This window comes from Urocampus carinirostris, chromosome 2, assembly GCF_059441175.1.
Source record: "Urocampus carinirostris isolate Australia breed hairy pipefish chromosome 2, RoL_Ucar_1.0, whole genome shotgun sequence".
In the NCBI taxonomy this organism is placed as follows: Eukaryota; Metazoa; Chordata; class Actinopteri; order Syngnathiformes; family Syngnathidae; genus Urocampus; species Urocampus carinirostris.
This window is the reverse complement of record NC_142350.1, coordinates 67,138,185-67,156,637: the sequence shown is the minus strand read 5'-3', so window position 1 is coordinate 67,156,637 and position 18,453 is coordinate 67,138,185. Positions and strand designations below refer to the sequence as shown.

The following is an 18,453-nucleotide window of genomic DNA, read 5'->3' as shown; positions in this document are numbered from 1 at the left end:
GTGTGTTTGGGATCGTTGTCATGCTGAAAGACCTAGCCACAGCTAATATTCAATGCCCTTGCTAATGGAAGGAGATTTTCTCTCAAAATGCCTCCATGCATGGCCCCTTTCGTTCTTTTCTTTACGCAGATCAGTCATTCTGGTCCCTTTTGCAGAAAAACAGCCCCATGCGTGATGTTTCCACCCCCATGCTTAACAGTGGGTATGGTGTTCTTCGGATGCAATTCAGTATTTTTTATCCTCCAAATACGAGAACCTGTGTTTCTGCCCCAAAAAATCGATTTTGGTTTAATCTGACCAAAACACATTTTTGATATGAATTTTGAAAATTGTATGAGAACAAGGTTAGACTTGGAACTTCAGGGTAAAACATGTAATATAGAGAAAAGAGGTAAAAATTGTTAATTGTTTTGAAGGGTTGCACTATGTATGGCTTTGTGACTTTAAGATGGGCCTTCAGTCTTCTTCTCTCCTTCCACAGCATATGACATTGAAAACCCTTCCAAAGAATGACCTTGTTTTGACCTCCCCGTTGACCTGCTCCCTCAACCTCTGCTCCTCTCTCCTCTGCTTCCGCACCGTTCTCATCTGCCTCTCCTTCCTCTTCTCCCTGTCCCGCTTCTCCATCTCCTCCCACTCAGCCTTCAGCCTCCTCTCTCGCTCCTTCTTCTTCTCCTCCTCCCTCCGCTCCCTCTCTTTCCACTCGGCCTTCTGCCTCTCCTTTTCCTTCCACTCCTCCCTGTTCCTCCGCTCCTGCTCCCTCCTTTCCTCCTCATCCTCCTCGCTGTCCCACCACTCATCCCTACGCTTGTCCTTCTCTCTCCTCCTCTCCACCTCTTTCATCTCTTTGAGTTTCCACTCAGCTTTGAGTTTCTCCTTCTCCCTCTTCTTCTCGCCCTCCCGTTTCTCCCTCTCCTTCCACTCGGCCTTCTGTTTCCTCTCTCGCTCCTTCCTCCGCTCTTCCTCCCTCTTCTCTCTCTCCGCCCAGTCGTCCTTCTGCTTCCGGTCCTTGTCCTTCCTTTTCTCCTCTTCCTTGCGCTCTCGGTCTCGCCACTCTGCTTTCATTCTGCTCACTCTCTCCCTCCACTCTTCATCTATTTTGGCCTCCCTGTTACTCCCTTGATCCCATTCACTCTTTAACCCGGTTAATTTGTCCTCCTTCCAACTGGGTGCAGCTTCCTCCGTCCAAAAATTCGGCCTCGGCTTCTTTTCCTCCTTTCTCCACTCCTCCATGATGGTCTCCCTGTTTCTTCCTTCATCCCTCCTTCCCCATTCATCATTTACTCTGTCTATCTTCTCATCCTTCCAACTGGGTCCCGCCTCCTCCTCCAAACTGCTCGACGTTGATTTGTCCTCCTCGTTTCTCCAATCCTGATCCACGTTTCTCTCCTCATCTCTACTTTTCAGTTCCTTCTCCACTTTGTCCAATTCCTCCTCCTTCAAACTGCTCACAGCTGGGTTCGGTTCCTCCATTGGAGCTGTTCTTGGCTCTCCTTGGTGCTCCTTATCCACTAAATCCTTCAGACCACGCTCCACCATGAGAACTTCTTTTTGCTCCTCCTGGTCACCAAAGGTCTCTTGTCTATCCTTATTTACCCCTGATTTAACTTCCATCTGCTTCTCTTTTGGGTGGTTTTCAGTCTTTATTTTCATTTCCTTGTGATGACTGTCGATGTGTCTTTCCTCACTGTCCTCCTTATTTTCCTTCTCCCTCACCTCTTTGCTGACCGTCTGCTCTTCGAGGTTACCTTCAGCCTTCTCTTTTTTAATTTCTATATCCTCTTGCTGTCTACTGCTGGCGTATTTCACGTCTTTGCTCTCCTCATGTTCCTCCTTCAATAACTGCTCACTTATGTTCTGATAGCAGACTGCCTCATCCTCCTTCTCCTCTTTCCTATTCTCAGTTTTCTTTCCCTGGACTGTGTGTCCCTTCAGCTCTTTGTCCCTGAATGTGTCCTCATTGAGATCATCATCATCTTCCGCCTTTGGTTTCTGCTGGTTCTGACCAGAACATGTCTGGTCTGACATTTTTGGCCCCTCCTCCTTGTCTTCCTTACTATTTTCATTTTTCTCTCCCTGGACTTTCCGCTCTTCTATCTCAATGTCCTTAGATTTCTCTTCATCATCATCATCATCTTTCTGGATGACATCCCCCCTGTTTTTGTCCTCCTCTCTCCAAGTTTTCTCATCCTCTTTGTCATTGTCATTGTACTCTTTGCTATCTTCGTTTTCCTCCACTGCATCATCTTCTTTTTTATTCATTTCCTCCTCCACTTTTTTAAATTTCCCCTGGATTGGATTTTGGAAAATATTGGTTTGAAGGCTGAAGTTCTTAAAAATAAAACGTTGTTCATACGCACCAGGAACGTCTCCAGCTCCCCCTGTGTCTTGTCACTCTCTTTGGCGTCCTCATCCTCTGCTGCTTCCTTTTCCTTCACCTTCTCCGCCTCTGAACAGCCTTCTACCGGGTCCTAAAAAGAGGTGTGAAAGCAGTGGCTTCACCACAGAAAAAAAGCCTGTCTATATACAAAAGCGTTAGGTGGTGTAAGAAGTTGAAAGCTTTAGGTACTTGGGTTGTGATGTGGATGCAGTTGGTGGAATGGAGTGTGAGGAGGCAAGGTTTTGGGTGCTCTGAGGAGAGTGATGAGCAACAAGAGTATGAGGGACTGTATCAGAGTGTGATTGTGCCGACTGTGTTGTATGGTGCAGAGACTTGGAGCCTGAACGCAGATTTGAGAAGGAAATGAAATGTTTTTGAGATGAAGTGTTTGAAGAGTATGTTAGGAGTGACAAGATTGGATAGATTGAGAAATGAAATTGTGAGAGACAGAACTGGAGTAGTAGTGGAACTGAGCAAGCGTGTGGATAAGAGAGTACTCGGTTGGTTTGGACACATGGAGAGGATGGATGAGGAGCGAAGGTTGAAGAGGATCTACAGAGCAGAAGTAAATGGAAGGGGAGCAAGAAGGGAGGCCGCGATTGACGTGGATGGACGGTGTTATGAGTGCACTGCAGAAAAGAGGTCTAAATCTAGTGGAAGCGAGAGCTCTTTTTGGTGATCGGAATGAGTGGAGAGGCGTTGTAAAAGGATAGTGGGATGTTTGGAGGCGTTCTAAGGGACCTGTATGATGCGGCAGGGGTAAACCAGTGAAAGCTGACGGGCCCTGCTGTTGAACAGAAACGTATGTTGTGTCACCCTGACCCGAGTGACATGGCCGCTTTCTTGTGTCCCGTTTCATCTGGAGGGACGAAATAGATAGATAGATAGAGAGAGAGAGAGAGAGAGAGAGAGAGAGAGAGAGAGAGAGAGAGATACAGAACACACCGCTAGGGTATCAGGTACACTGTGAGCAAGACGACTCGTCTTCCAGAGAGTTTTTACCCTTCCGCTATTCGTATGTTCAACAGGAATTGATTTACCGTACCGTACTGCCTGTGCGGAGTTTGTATGTTCTCCCAGTGCTTGCGTGGGTTTCCCCCGGGCACTCCGGTTTTCTCCCACATTCCGAAGACATGCATTTCAGGTGGATTGGCCGGTCCAAATTGTCCCTAGGTGTGACTGAGCGAGCGAGTTGTCTGTCCCTGTGTGCCCTGCGATTGGCTGGCAACCAGTTCAGGTTGTCCCCTGCCCAATGCCCGATGATTGCTGGGATGGGCTCCAGCACCCCCTCGACCCTACTGAGATATAATTATGATGAGATATAATTACCTTGTATTATACACTACAATATCTTTTTTACTCTATCCTTTTTATTGTTTTAAATCTATTATACTATCATTATTGAGAGTTCGCGTGTCAAAGCATTTCTTGTATATATCATGTTTATGGCTTATACTGGCTGAATAAATATATACAAAATACAAAAAATACCTCCTCGCTCTGCAACGGCTTATCCATCTCACGCTTCCAACTGGCCTCCTTCTCCACCATCTCAGCGGCCAGGTCGTCCTTGGAGGCCTTGATCTCATCCAGCTCTCGGTTCGTCTTGCGAAGCTCCAACCGGACGCTTTCCAGCTCCACGTTGATGGTGCGCAGCTCCGTCTTGAATCGTTCCAGTTCCAGGTTGCTCTTGTGCAGCTCAGCCTGCGTCTTCTCGCTGGCCCGCATGGTGTCGGAATGCTCCGAGTTCTCAATCAGCATCTTGCGGTAGTTGCCTTCTAGAAACTTGAGGTAGGAGGCAACCTCCATTTTGGGCTCATGCACCCTTGGTTCTTTCGCACCCTTGTACCCTGCAAAAAGGAAAGAGCATGACATCAAGGCGATGTAAGTCTTGGTTATTTGTGACACGCCGGTGACATCGGAGCGTTCCAGGGTGATGATGAAACAAAGGAATTGGACATTAAAGCTCTGTGACTTGAGTCGTCCATTGTAAGGTCATGTTATATAATGGAATAGAATTGTGAATAGAATAAAGTTGTCTTTATTGTCAATTGTATCTACCGGATGTGGGACTCCAACTGGTGGTCTACTGGTAATATGCCGGCACTGCTCTGTCTACTCCACGCATCGGCCCGGTATTGCAGTACTTCAGGGAACGGTGCATTCGCAATGAACGCAGCAAGGCTTTAGGGCTAGGACCTTAGCTTGGCCTTTTGGCTGAGAGTAAGTGTCCCGGCTCCTAGGCTTTGTAGCGTATTATGAACTGACCGATAACGGATAATGGATAATGAATAACGAAGATAGAACAATAACCCTTAAAAACCCCAATTGTATCTAAGATTGTGTACCATCTGCTTCACGTCCAGAAATTTCTGGCCGTGAGCTTGTTCTGGCCATGATCTTTGATTTTTGCAATTCGGAGATGGAATAAGAGCTTGCTCTGTCCACTCCACGTATCGGCCCGGTATTGCAGTACCTCCGGGAACGGTGCATTTGCAATGATCGCAGCAAGGCTTTAGGGCTAGGACCTTAGCTTGGCCTTTTGGCTGAGAGTAAGTGTCCCGGCTCCTAGGCTTTGTAGCGTATTATGAACTGACCGATAACCGATAATGCATAATGAATAACGAAGATAGAACAATAACCCTTAAAAACCCCAACAACATGGCGGCCACCGCGCAAAGTGCAGGTGCGTTGAGGTTTTTCTCACAACAAACTTCAGGATGATGTCAAGCTCATAAACAGAACGAAGAAAACATGGATCAACCGGAGTCTTTATTTAGTTCTTCCTCCCAGAAGTCGAAAACAAGATTCGAGTAGCTTTTGAAGCACGGGGAGAACTACCAATCAAACAACACTGTCGATGTCCGCGAAATTGGCACCATCATCTATTCTCTTGGTCGCTTCCCCAGCCAGGCCGACCTACACAACTTTATAGCTGAGGTGGAAGAGGAGGACCAAACTGGATTCATCCACCTGGATCGCTTCCTACCTGCCATGACAAAGGTCCTGATGGAGCACAAGTTCCCTCCCATCTCTGAGGACGTTCTGCTTCAAGCGTCTGAGGTTCTTGATGAAGAAAAGAAGGGTTACCTGGACTCGGATGATTTGTCACAATACATGATGGAGGAAGGGGAGGCTTTCACCCAAGAAGAGATGGATGAGATGCTGACAGCCCTCACTGATCATGAGACCAATTTAATTTACAGCAAAGACTTGCTCAACCATCTCATCATGGACTCTGAAGTGTAGCATGGCACAATGAGCATTTGTAATAAATGTACATAACACAAAAATCAACAGTCTTGCGACCAAAACCCGGTATTACCTGGCAGGGTGAATAGCATGATCAAGAATGGTCTGCCGTTATGTTGGCATTTGCACCACTTTTCCAGCAGGTTTCTCTAGTGTGTTGGCGCTCTTTAGACTAATCCAGTATTGATTTTTGTAACTGGGAGATGGAATAGGAGCTTGCTCTGTCCAATCCACGCATCAGCCCGGTATTGCAGTACCTCCGGGAACGGAATTCGCACTGATCGCTTCTTGGCCTTTTGGCTAGAATCTTGGCTTAGCCTCTTGGCTAGGAGCAAATGTCTCGGCCTGTTGGCTTTGAAGTGTTCCGCTGGTTCGAGAGCGTTCTCCATCCGGGCACCGGTGCTGTGGAATGCTCTTCCCCCTGAGATCCGATCTGCAACTTTCGTGGAAATGTTTAAATCTAAGCTTAAAACTCACTTCTACTTTATAGCATATGAATAACCTATACTTTTTGTGGAAAATATCTCTGTATTATTTGGGATTACAACTTCCTTTGCTGTCTGGTAATCCTGGAAGGGGGATACCACATGTGCGGTCCCTTCTCAAGGTTTCTTCATTTTCCTCATGTTGAGATTTTTTGAGTTTTTCCTTGCCCTCATGTTGGTTCCAGAGCAGGGGATGGTGTAATAATAGTCTGAAAAAATAGTCTGTGTAATAACCTGTGAAGCCCTTTGAGACTCTTTGTGATTAAGGGCTATACAAATAAAAATGACTTGACTTGACTATCATGATTTGACTGATAATGGATAATGAAAAATGGACAATAAACTTATAAAAAATCCCCCCCCCCCATAGTAAACATTGTTTATGAGATTAGATGCGGCTTAGACTTTAATGAAAAAAAATATGAGAATGAGTCAGAAATAGGGCAGCACGGCGGCGCAGTGGTTAGCGCGTGTGAGGCACAGTTTTAAGGTCATGAGATCGAACCTGTGTGAAGTTTGCATGTTCTTCCTGTGCTTGCGTGGGTTTCCTCCGGGCACTCTGGTTTTCTCCCACATTCCAAAAACATGCAGGTCAGGTTAATTGGCTGGTCCAAATTGTCCCTAGGTGTGAATGAGTGAGTGAGTCCGTCTCTGTGTGCCCTGCGATTGGCTGGCAACCAGTTCAGGGTGTCCCCTGCCTGAAGACAGCTGGGATGGGCTCCAGCACCCCCGTGACCCTACTGAGGATAATTGGTACAGATAATGGATGGATGGAAGTCAGAAATAAAAACCTTTGATTACGTCAAAAGAATATGAACTTCTATATGTTGTTCTCGTCTCAATAAACTGGCGAGGAAAGCGAGCTCTGTTGTGGGCACAGAGCTGGACAGCCTGACAACAGTAGCTGAGAGACGGGCACTGAAAAAGCTGCGGTCAATCATGGACAATTCATCACATCCACTTCACAGCATTATCTCCAGACAGAAGAGCAGCTTCAGCGACAGACTGCTGTCACTGTCTTGTACCACGGACAGACTGAAGAGATCTTTTCTTCCTCATGCCATGAGGCTCTTTAACTCCACCCGGCAGAGTAAAGGCCCACATTAAACCACACCCCCTACATTGCATATTACCGAATTTTATTGCAATGTGTATTCTGTAGAGCACTATCTAGATACTCTATATAACACGCTACAGTGGGTATTAGCACGTCTCATTGGGTATTTGTATATTGTATTCTTTTTGCTTATTATTGTATTGTTCTCAGCGCAGGGATGCTGCTGGAAATGTGAATTTCCCTGCGGGGATGAATAAAGTATCTATCTATCTATCTATTTATCTATCTATCTATCTATCTATCTATCTATCTATCTATCTAGACATCTATCTATCTAGACATCTATCTAGACATCTTTTTAGACATCTATCTATCTATCTATCTATCTATCTATCTATCTATCTATCTATCTATCTATCTATCTAGACATCTATCTATCTATCTATCTAGACATCTATCTATCTATCTATCTAGACATCTATCTATCTAGACATCTATCTAGACATCTTTTTAGACATCTATCTATCTATCTATCTATCTATCTATCTATCTATCTATCTATCTATCTATCTATCTATCTATCTATCTATCTATCTATCTATCTATCTATCTATCTATCTCTTTATCTAGACATCTAGACATCTATCTCTTTATCTAGACATCTATCTTTCTATCTATCTATCTATCTATCTATCTATCTATCTATCTATCTATCTATCTATCTATCTATCTATCTATCTATCTATCTATCTATCTATCTATCTATCTATCTATCTATCTATCTATCTATCTATCTATCTATCTATCTATCTATCTATCTATCTATCTATCTAGACATCTATCTATCTTTCTATCTATCTATCTATCTAGACATCTATCTATCTATCTATCTATCTATCTATCTATCTATCTATCTATCTATCTATCTATCTATCTATCTATCTATCTATCTATCTATCTATCTATCTATCTATCTATCTATCTATCTATCTATCTATAAATCTATAAATCTATCTATCTATCTACAGAAAAGTAACTCTTCCAACCCCTCTTCCAGAGTATTGTCATATAATCCATCTAAATATGTTAAGTGCGTGAGTACACGTGTTTGTGTTTGATTCCCGTGAGTGTGTGAATTGACACAGTGCCCAAAGTCAACAGGTTTGCTCAAGCATGTCACTTCCGCCTGGCAAACAATGACCGATTTGTAAGATTACGCACTGAATTTATGGCAGCCTGGCGACGGCCAGATGAGGATATTTATCTTTAAGCAGTAAATTCTCAGAATTTCACCCCCCTGTGTTCTCTTGTCGCCCTCGCTCTTTTCAATGAAACCATTCAGTGCAAAGCAAACATGTTCACGCGCATGTTCGGTTCCCGGGTGAATGTGTATGCTCGACTGTGACTCCGTATTCCTTGTGTGATTCCAGGGATTAGCATCCGTTGAGTGTTGCTCCTTTTGATTTGTGTCCATTTATATTTCAAGCTCGCATATTCTCAGCGCACAAGGAAATCTAGCCAGTGCACAAAAATCAGGGCTCAAAATTACTAATTAAGAAGTGACTTAAGTCAAAGTTACAGTGCATGAAGCTCAAAATACACGGGTTCCCCTGACGTTGTGTCCTAAATGCGGTATTTTGAAGTCGAGTCGAAGGAGAACGAAGTTGAGAAAAGTTAGTAGAGTTTGTCGGGGAACCGGCTCCTTCGGCTCGGCTCACTAAAAGGAACCGGCTCTTTCGGGTCCTAAACGGCTCTTCGGGTTGTTTTTGCTTCTAAAATCCCAACATGACCAAATATTATGTAAAATTATGCACAAAATGACTTAAAAAGAAAGAAATACCAAAATGAAAAAGTAGTGAAAAGCTGAGAAAAAAAAGACAAGAGGAAGAGAAAAAAGAAATAAAAATTTAGAAAAAAGCCAGAAAAAAAGAAAAGAAAGAAATGTAGGAAAAAAAGTAAATAGAGAACAAAAAGAAAAAAGTAACAGCTCGGAAAAAATAAACACAATGAGATGGTTTTTAAAGGAGTTTTAAAGGAATTTTAAAAGAAGTAGAAAAAAAAGAGAAAAAGTTTGTGTTGCATTCAAATAATTTCCAATTATATCAAGTGAATCTTGTTGCCAACATTTTACTTCCACTAAAAATGTGATTAAATACAGTTGTGTATCGTGCAACCGACTCAATAATCCCCCAAAAATGTTAGTATTATGCAACAAAAGATACCAGGAAAAAAAAAGCAATGGAAATCTTGTGAAAGAATTGTAAGAACAAACGAGGTTTGTAGGCCGTACAACCTTTGCAATAGTACATGAGTCAATTCCTTCAAAAGAGAAAAATCATTTTGCATTGCCAGAAACTCAGCAAAATGTAACTTGATGTCAAGTTTTGGACATGTTTGATCATTAATTATCTTGCCACACTTGGGATTGCCGTTGCTCACTGTTGTTTCAAGCGCTGCTCACCGACTTTGTGTGAACGCTCAGACCCGTAAGGAAAATTACAGGGAACATTGGTCAGAGGTCACTAACTTGGTGTCTGTGCGCACCAGGTAGCTCCCTAAGAACACCTGAGTACCGTAGGGCACACCGTCTCCATATCTGGTACTGTTCTTGTATTTAACACATACACTGGGCGCAACAGACAATCGGGCATGGGTGCCCTCTGCTGTGGCCGTGTTACAACACAGACAAGCTTACAAGTGTGCGTATTCAAAAATACAGCCAAAGAACTGAGTTTGGCTGTGATTTAAGTAGAAAGATAGATAGATAGATAGGTAGATAGATTATTAGTCCCCGTAGGGAAATTCATACTTCCAGCAGTATCCTTGTGTTGATTATTAACAGGATGGCCTCGGGGTGCATTGTTATGTAGTTTAGCAACAGCGGAGTGGTTGACGTCATACGCTAGCCCTTAATCACAAATACTCTCAAAGGGCTTCACAGATCAAAGACTATTCAAACTACAGACTATTGTGACTCCATCCCATCATCTAAAACCTACATAAGGGCAAATATTACATATCATCAACATAATAATAATAATAATTTCCTTGTATTGTCATTCTGTGTAACAATGTACACAGAACGAAATGTCGATTACACCTGACCCGTTGTAGCGAGCCGATGCAACCACAGCCAACAGAGGGCGCCGCCGACCACTTTTTAAGTCTTAGGAATGACTCGGCCGGGGCGCGAACCACCGACCTCCCAGTCTCAAAGCGGGCGCCTTACCATCTAGGCTACTGAGCTGGTAAATGAAATGTCGATTGCACCTGACCCGTTGTAGCGAGCCGATGCAGCTGCAGCCAACAGAGGGCGCCGCCGACCACTTTTTAAGTCTTAGGAATGACTCGGCCGGGGCGCGAACCACCGACCTCCCAGTCTCAAAGCGGGCGCCTTACCATCTAGGCTACTGAGCTGGTATAGAGTATGAGCTTACCGATCAGCTATTCTTTTTATATGGGCCAAGGATCGCTTGACCAGATCATGCCTCTTTGGGCATGGTCTCAGATGTCTGAGATCACCAGGATCCGATGACGGTGTTTGAAGTTGCTAAACTTGTTAGAAAGCCAAGTAAATGAGAAATTAAAGTAATGTTCTGTACTCGAGAATGTCTCTCCAATCGACATAATGGCGTACGGTGAGAACATTATTTTATCAATACGTTGCCTTTCTATGTTTTAATTACATTCAAAACTTCATGTTATCAGATTTCATTATGGTACATGATGTATCGGTACGAGTGGGAACTGTACAAGAGAGGACACAGTTGTTCCAGCAATTCCAAAGTTCTGAGTTACTTGAAACAAAGAATGTGGAATACATTTTTGTGCTGGGCTTATTTGTTTTATACGTCAGTATACCCTGTTCTCTATTTAATTTTAAATTGCCTTTTTGGTTGACATGTTTGTTTTTGGTGTACACACTCGATACGCGTGCTGTCCGACCTCGTAGGTTAGTGTGAAGTCTAAATGATTGGGCGTGGTTTCAGATGTCTGAGACCACCAGGATCGGATGACGGTGTTTGAAGTAGCCAGATAAGTGAGAAATTAGCGTAATGCTCTGTAGATGAAAAAAATTAAATTGCCTTTTAAGATGACATGTATGTTTTTGGTGTAAAAATGGATCAATTACATTTCCCCTAAAAATACAACTTATACTTCACATACGACTTATTCTTGTTTTTTCCTTCTTAATGATGCTTTGTTTGCCCGGTGCAACTTGTACTCCAGAACGTATACTTTAAAAAGGTTGGTGACCCCTGATGTATGTGATATCCAATACACGTGTAGCCATCTGTTTTTTGCTAGCCTTTCGTTAGCATCCTGTTAGCATTGTTAGCTTTAATTGGGCCTCTTTTAATTTTTTGGGCGCGACCGCTCGTCCGCATGCACACACTCCATACGCGTGCCGTCCGACCTCGTAGGTTAGTGTGAAGTCTTAATGACTGGGCGTGGTTTCAGCTGTCTGAGACCACCAGGATCGGATGACGGTGTTTGAAGTTGACAGATAAGTGAGAAATTAGCGTAATGTTCTGTAGATGAAAAAAACATAAATTGCCTTTTAAGATGACATGTATGTTTTTGGTGTAAAAATGGATCAATTGCATTTCCTGTTAGCATTGTTAGCTTTAATTGGGCCTCTTTCAATTTTGTGGGCGCGACCGCTCGTCTGCATGCACACACTCGATACGCGTGCTGTCCGACCTCATAGATTAGTGTGAAGTCTTAATGACTGAGCGTGATTTCAGATGTCTGAGACCACCAGGATGGGATGACGGTGTTTGAAGTTGCCAGATAAGTGAGAAATTAGCGTAATGTTCTGTAGATGAAAAAAATTAAATTGTGTCAAGTCTTAATGACAGGCCGTGTGCGCGTGCTCGTAGTGATGCTCGTATGCGTAATGAGTAGAGAGCGAGAGATTGCCTTTGATTATAGGCCTCTTTTTAGAAACAGAGACTAAATATGGCTTCAGACTAAATACACACTCGCACACGTACGCGCTGGAGTGTAAAACACGAACAGAAAAGAAAACAGAATATCGGTCGCGGCAGACAGGATGTAGTTAACTTCCTTCCAAATCTCCCGTCGGAAATTTAATCCATAAACTGGATTTCCCCGTATCCGCTTTTCAATCTTGACTTCTTTGCCGGTGCTCCTACACGTTGGTCCCTATAACTTCTTCTCAAAGTCCTTATCTGCACTTTCTGTCTCCGCTTCGTTCCCGGTTCAATTCATCTTCTGCTTTCGTCTCCACTTCCTCAATTGGCTGGAAATTCTCAACTTCCTTGACTTCGTTATTTCTTTCATACATATATTTAAGGCAGTGTTTTTTCAAACTTTGTGGAGCCAAGGCAAACTTTTCATTGGATAAATCTCCTGGAACCGGTTGAAAATTAAAAAAAGCGCTTGTGCGGCACAGTTCATGTCATGGGAACCTGTCGTGGGTTCAAATCCAGCTCCAGACTTCCTGTGCGGAGTTTGTATGTTCTCCCCGTGCTTGCGTGGGTTTCCTCCGGGCACTCCGGTTTCCTCCCACGTTTCAAAAACATGCATTTCAGGAGAATTGGCCGGTCCAAATTGCCCCTAGGTGTGAATGAGCGAATGAGTTGTCTGTCCCTGTGTGCCCTGCGATTGGCTGGCAACCAGTTCAGGGTGTCCCCTGCCCACTGCCCGGAGATGGCTGGGATGGGCTCCAGCCCCCCCGCGACCCTAATGAGGATAAGCGGTGTAGCTGATGAGATGAGATGAGATATATATATGGCTCCAATGAAATAGTCTCATGGATATACTTATTACATAGGTCAGATATCAATAATTATAATAATTACAGTAATCACATATTGATAATAACAACAATAAAAATAAACATAATATTTATACTAACAGTTCTGATATACTAATAGCAACAATAACAACAAGTTAACCATAGTTTTAAACGCAGTATTTCCAATCTCACTCATATCCCATTTTCTTCATCCCTGTAATGCTTTTTTGTATTTAAATTTGAACACACGGATAGTTGGACATCGTTTGATCTGGTCTTGTAAATTGTTACAAAGTTTGACTCCACACACAGACACACACATACTTTTCCTGGTGGTTCTCACCTTTGGGATTATGAATTTACTACAGCCCCTTAAGTTATAACTTTCCTCTTTCCGAATGAATCATTTTTAGCAGTTTTCTGGCACTATGTTTTTGTTGACCTTAAATAACAGTTGTGAAGTGAAAAATTGTATTAAATCATCCAATTTTAATAATTTGGACTTCATGAATAAAATATGAGTATGATCCCGATATCCCACCCTGTGTATGGTTCTTATTGCTCGTTTTTGAAGGATAAAAAGGGGCTGTAGTCAACTTTTGTCATTATTGCCCTGGAATTATATAATAAATACAATGCATTATTATTTAAAATAAATTTGGCTTTATTAATTATTGAAATGCTAAGATACCTTAGTTTGTATGTGTCTGATGTATCTTTTCCAACTTAATTTATTGTCTATTACAGAGGTGTCAAACTCATTTTAACTGGGGGGCGGGGCACACGATAGAACAAACATTCTGTCGGGGGCCGGACTAGTAGATTAAAGAGAAAGAAAAAGAGAGAGAAAGAAATAAGAGAAAGAGGGAGGGAAAAGAAGAGAGGGTGGGACAAAGAAAGAAAAAGAGAGAGAGAGGGAGAGAGCGTGAGAAACAAAAGATAAAAAGTCGTGAGAGAGGGGGAAAAGAAAGGGAGAGGAAGAAAGAAATCCAAAGAGAAATAGAAAGACAGAAGGAGAGAAAAGAGAAAATAAAGCGCGAAGGGTATGAAGAGGGAAAGAAAAGAGAGAAAAGGAAAAAAGGAAGTTAGAGCAAAAGACGTTAAAAGACACAGAGAGAAAGAGACAAAGGACAACAAAGGAAAAGAAAAAGAGAGACACAGAGAGTGAAAGAGACAGAGACAAACAGTGGGAGAAAAGGGGTGGAAAAGAGAGAAAGAGAAAAGAAGAAATACAGAAGTACAGTGTCTTTGTTCGAGGCACCTGGCTTTGGCAACATCAAGTTGACATATTTCAACCTGCAGCTCGTTTTTCTCTTGCGCTTCTCTGAGTGTTGTCTGGCGGGCCGGATTCAATCCCTTAGCGAGCCTGATCTGGCCCGCGGGCCGCCTGTTTGACACCTGTGCTCTACAAGATAAATAAAGTGAAGTTTAACTTACTTTTGAAAGATGAGCTTCAAGAGTTAGTTAAGACCTCCTCCTCCGTGGCTGACAAAAAGCGATCTGATCATTTTCTCAACCGCATCAAGCTTTCTTATTCCACTTTCATTGAAAGGAAACGGTTCGCTTTTTCTTTACACTTTACCCCAACCGTATTGAATGGATGCACGAGATATTAAACAATAAAAACATCAAAGTTCTTAGTGCGCTGGAGATACAGTATAGAATGTTTATACACGAACTAGGAAGAGAAAGCCGATTTCTTCTTCGGGGTGGATGCCGGGTGAGCTCTCACAGTGCCGCACGCCGGTAGTGGCGGAAAGAAGTACTACAGTACTGCCCTGTACTCGGAAAAAGGTGCACAATACAAAATCTAACAGCAATGTTCGTATATTTTTCGACATCCTGAACAAAATGCTCGTATCCAACATTTTTTGTATCTACAATAACCCAAAGTATTCTTTCTGGAATGCGTTAATGTGTTCATATGCGTGGAACATCACATACACGCAGTGTTCATTTGAGCTGTGAAAAGTGATGGGTCCCGGGGACTCGCATGGTCAAAAATCTATGGGTCCCAACAGAGATCTATGGGTCCCCAAAATTTAGTCTTATCGAGGTTGGAATTGTAAATCGCCGACAAATATATCATCTAAATCTATATATTCATTCAGTTTTAATCATCACACTTAATTGGTAATACAAAGCAGTTTTCACTTCAGATTTTTCAGTTCACAAAAATATTGTACATTATACAAAATAATATTAGTCGGTATATTCATGCAGTTTAATCACTTCAGATTTTTCAGTTCATATATCCTTGGTGGTTTGCCGTTCCGCCACAGTTGTAATGCCTTCTCAAGGTCCAATTGCAGCAACGGAATTTCCTGAGCTAATTTGTGGTTTTCATCGTCGTTGTGCCGATCCAATGTGCTTTTCTGAAAGTTCGTATTGCGAAATGATTTATGCAATCCAGTTTTTTTGTCACGCTGGGTGCACGCATCACAGAACATGTAGCCTCCATTATCATCCTCCTCATAGCGTAACCAGGATATAATTTAGTCAATTTTGGCAGAAATGTCCTTTTCTTGCTAGGAGTATTCTTTTGTTTATCTTTCGTCAAATCGTTCGCTTCAAAACACGTGTTTTCCTTGCCTTCGCGGTCTTCCAGAGAATTTCTCCGCCGTTTTTTCGTGCCGGAATTATTGCCGTTGTTACCATTTTCTGTTATATGTTTAGACTTATTACCAGGGTTGGGTAGGGTTACTTTAACTTGATTACTTTCAATGACTTTTGGATGACTCCAATACCAAATATGCTCATAAAAGACAAAATAAACTAAATATGAATAAAATGATGACTCACAACACGTGGTAAGCTTTCTCTCCTGGCTTCGATCTCTATAAGGGGAATTAGCATTTTAGCACAATATGCACATCCGGCAAAACGAACATAAAATGCGACAGAAACAGAATTAAAATAAATCCAAACAGCTTGCCAACATCATTTTTGCCGTTCCATGTGTTCCGTTACTCCCCAAGCCTGCACAAAATTTAGTCATTTTATTCATATTTAATTTATTAATTTATTTATTAGCATATTTGATATTGGAGTAATCCAAAAGTAATTGCAAGTAATCAAGTTAAAGGAACCCTACCCAACCCTGCCCCTTCATACACCCCCCTCCAGAGAAAAACAAAGCCTGCAACAACGACAATACAAACATCTTCTTTTTTCCTTTATCTTCTTTGTTCTCCTTTATCCTCACTGTAAAATGTGAAACTGGAGTGCCAGGTCCAATTTCGTTGTCACAATATGTTGAACCCATTCTATTCTATTCTAGTCCGATTCAAGGCCATCGTACCAAACCCTGAGCCTTTCCCAATAAACAGGGTTGGTTAGGGTTACTTTAACTTGATTACTTTCAATAACTTTTGGATTACTCCAATACCAAATATGCTAATAAAAGACTAAAGAAACTAAATATGAATAAAATGATGACTCACATTACGTGGTAAGCTTTCTCTCCTGGCTTTGATCTCTTTGATACCCGGCAAAACTAACATCAAATGCAGGGTTGGGTAGGGTTACTTTAACTGGATTACTTTCAATGCCTTTTGGATGACTCCAATACCAAATATGCTAATAAAAGACTAAAGAAACTAAATATGAATAAAATGATGACTCACAACACGTGGTAAGATTTCTCTCCTGGCTTTGATCTCTTTGATCGCCGGCAAAACGAACATAAAATGCGACAGAAACAAAATGAAAATCAATCCAAACAGCTTGCCAACATCATTTTTGCCGTTCCATGTGTTCCGTTACTCAAAATTTAGTCATTTCATTCATATTTAGTTTCTTTTGTCTTTTATTAGCATATTTGCTATTGGAGTCAACCAAAAGTAATTGAAAGTAATCCAGTTAAAGTAACCCTGCCCAACCCTGTGCGTGGAGCATCACATACACGCTCACCCACCCCGCACAGCTGTTTTGCAGAAACGGGCCCTCGGGTTTTCTTCCCATCGCATTCTCTAACACTTTCGCTATTCGCGCTCGGTTGCGCGTGCGGGTACGTGCACGCTATTTAAGCGTGTTCGCGACGAGGCGGGCGTGGTCCGTCAGCATATGTGTTTGAACTTTCACCCCGTCCACACGTCCGAGCAGCTGTCGCCGAGCGCTTTATGAGGTGTTTGCGATTGTGGCCGCGTGTCTTTGGTTTCATACATTTGACCTGCTGCAACCTACTGTGCGAGCTTTGCATATACACCCGTCCAGATGTTTCCTCACACCAATTTTTATAATCGAGTTTTAAGCAACAGGGATTTTAATGACTATAGTTCCCGGACTGTACAACGCAGGGTTTTTAATAGTTTGGCCGGGGTGCGACTTATACTCCGGTGAGACCTATTTGTGAAATGTTTATCAGGTTATTACCAGGTATATTATTTTGCATGTTATTTTCACCGCAAGAGGGCGCTTTTCCTACCAACCGGGACACGACTGAAGATGAGGCGTCATTTCGCCAATGTAAATATTTTCAACTTCCTCAATAGGGATTTAGATAGATGTCTAGATAAATGTCTAGATAGATAGATAGATGGATAGATGTCTAGATAGATGTATGGATGTATAGATTGATGTCTAGATAGATAGATGTCTAGATAGATAGGTAGATAGATGTCTAGATAGATAGATGGATAGATGTCTATATAGATAGATAGATAGATAGATAGATAGATAGATAGATAGATAGATAGATAGATAGATAGATAGATAGATAGATAGATAGATAGATAGATAGATAGATAGATAGATAGATAGATAAATAGGTGTCTAGATAGATAGATAGATAGATAGATAGATGTCTAGATAGATAGATAGATAGATAGATAGATAGATGTCTAGATAGATAGATGTCTAGATAGATGTCTAGATAGATAGATGTCTAGATAGATGTCTAGATAGATAGGTAGATAGATGTCTAGATAGATAGATGGATAGATGTCTATATAGATAGATAGATAGATAGATAGATAGATAGATAGATAGATAGATAGATAGATAGATAGATAGATAGATAGATAGATAGATAGATAGATAGATAGATAGATGTCTTTACAGATAGATATATGTATAGATGTATAGATATATAGATAGATAGATGTGTAGATAGATAGATAGATAGATGTCTAGATAGATTGATAGTTAGATAGATGTCTAAATAGATGCCTAGATAGATGTCTATATAGATGTCTAGAAAGATAGATAGATGTCTAGATAGATAGATAGATGGACAAATAGATAAATATATGTCTAGATGTCTAGATAGATAGATAGATAGATAGATAGATAGATAGATAGATAGATAGATAGATAGATAGATAGATAGATAGATACTTCATTCATCCCCGTAGAGAAATTCACATTATATTCCCCCCAAAAATACAAAGTCGTTTTAGTCACATTTGCGCTCATGCTAGGGGGGACATTTTTGGCCCCACATAGCTCCAGAGCCGCTTGTATAGCAAACCAAATGTTTATCAATTTTGTTCCTATTTATTAGGGGTGCCTTGAC

General features: G+C 41.8%; 2 protein-coding genes and 2 pseudogenes across 3 annotated transcripts in view; 3 read left to right on the top strand and 1 right to left on the bottom strand.

Moving 5' to 3' along the window:
- The window catches only part of bbs9 (Bardet-Biedl syndrome 9), a 266,939-nt gene that overhangs the window by 112,616 nt on the left and 135,870 nt on the right, over nucleotides 1–18,453 (top strand). The window lies entirely within an intron of this gene.
- Nucleotides 398–4,228, bottom strand: LOC148373071 (uncharacterized). The gene is made up of 3 exons (XM_088327564.1): nucleotides 3,872–4,228; nucleotides 2,361–2,471; nucleotides 398–2,289 (listed from the first exon to the last, which is right to left on the bottom strand). The coding sequence occupies exons 1-3, from the start codon at nucleotides 4,187–4,189 to the stop codon at nucleotides 457–459; spliced, it is 2,262 nt and encodes a 753-aa protein (XP_088183690.1). The 5' UTR covers nucleotides 4,190–4,228; the 3' UTR covers nucleotides 398–456.
- Nucleotides 4,731–4,878, top strand: LOC148373070 (U2 spliceosomal RNA; annotated as a pseudogene).
- On the top strand, nucleotides 5,042–7,485 carry LOC148373069 (dynein regulatory complex protein 8 pseudogene; annotated as a pseudogene).

Bases quoted from the DNA above. Each gene is read 5' to 3' on its own strand.
- LOC148373071 (XM_088327564.1), bottom strand. From the start codon at position 4,189: ATGGAGGTTGCCTCCTACCTCAAGTTTCTAGAAGGCAACTACCGCAAG. The intron at 2,472-3,871 runs GTATTTTTTGTA...ACCTCTTTTTAG, and splicing joins AGCCGTTGCAGAGCGAGGAG to GACCCGGTAGAAGGCTGTTC. The intron at 2,290-2,360 runs GTGCGTATGAAC...AATCCAATCCAG, and splicing joins GGGAGCTGGAGACGTTCCTG to GGGAAATTTAAAAAAGTGGA.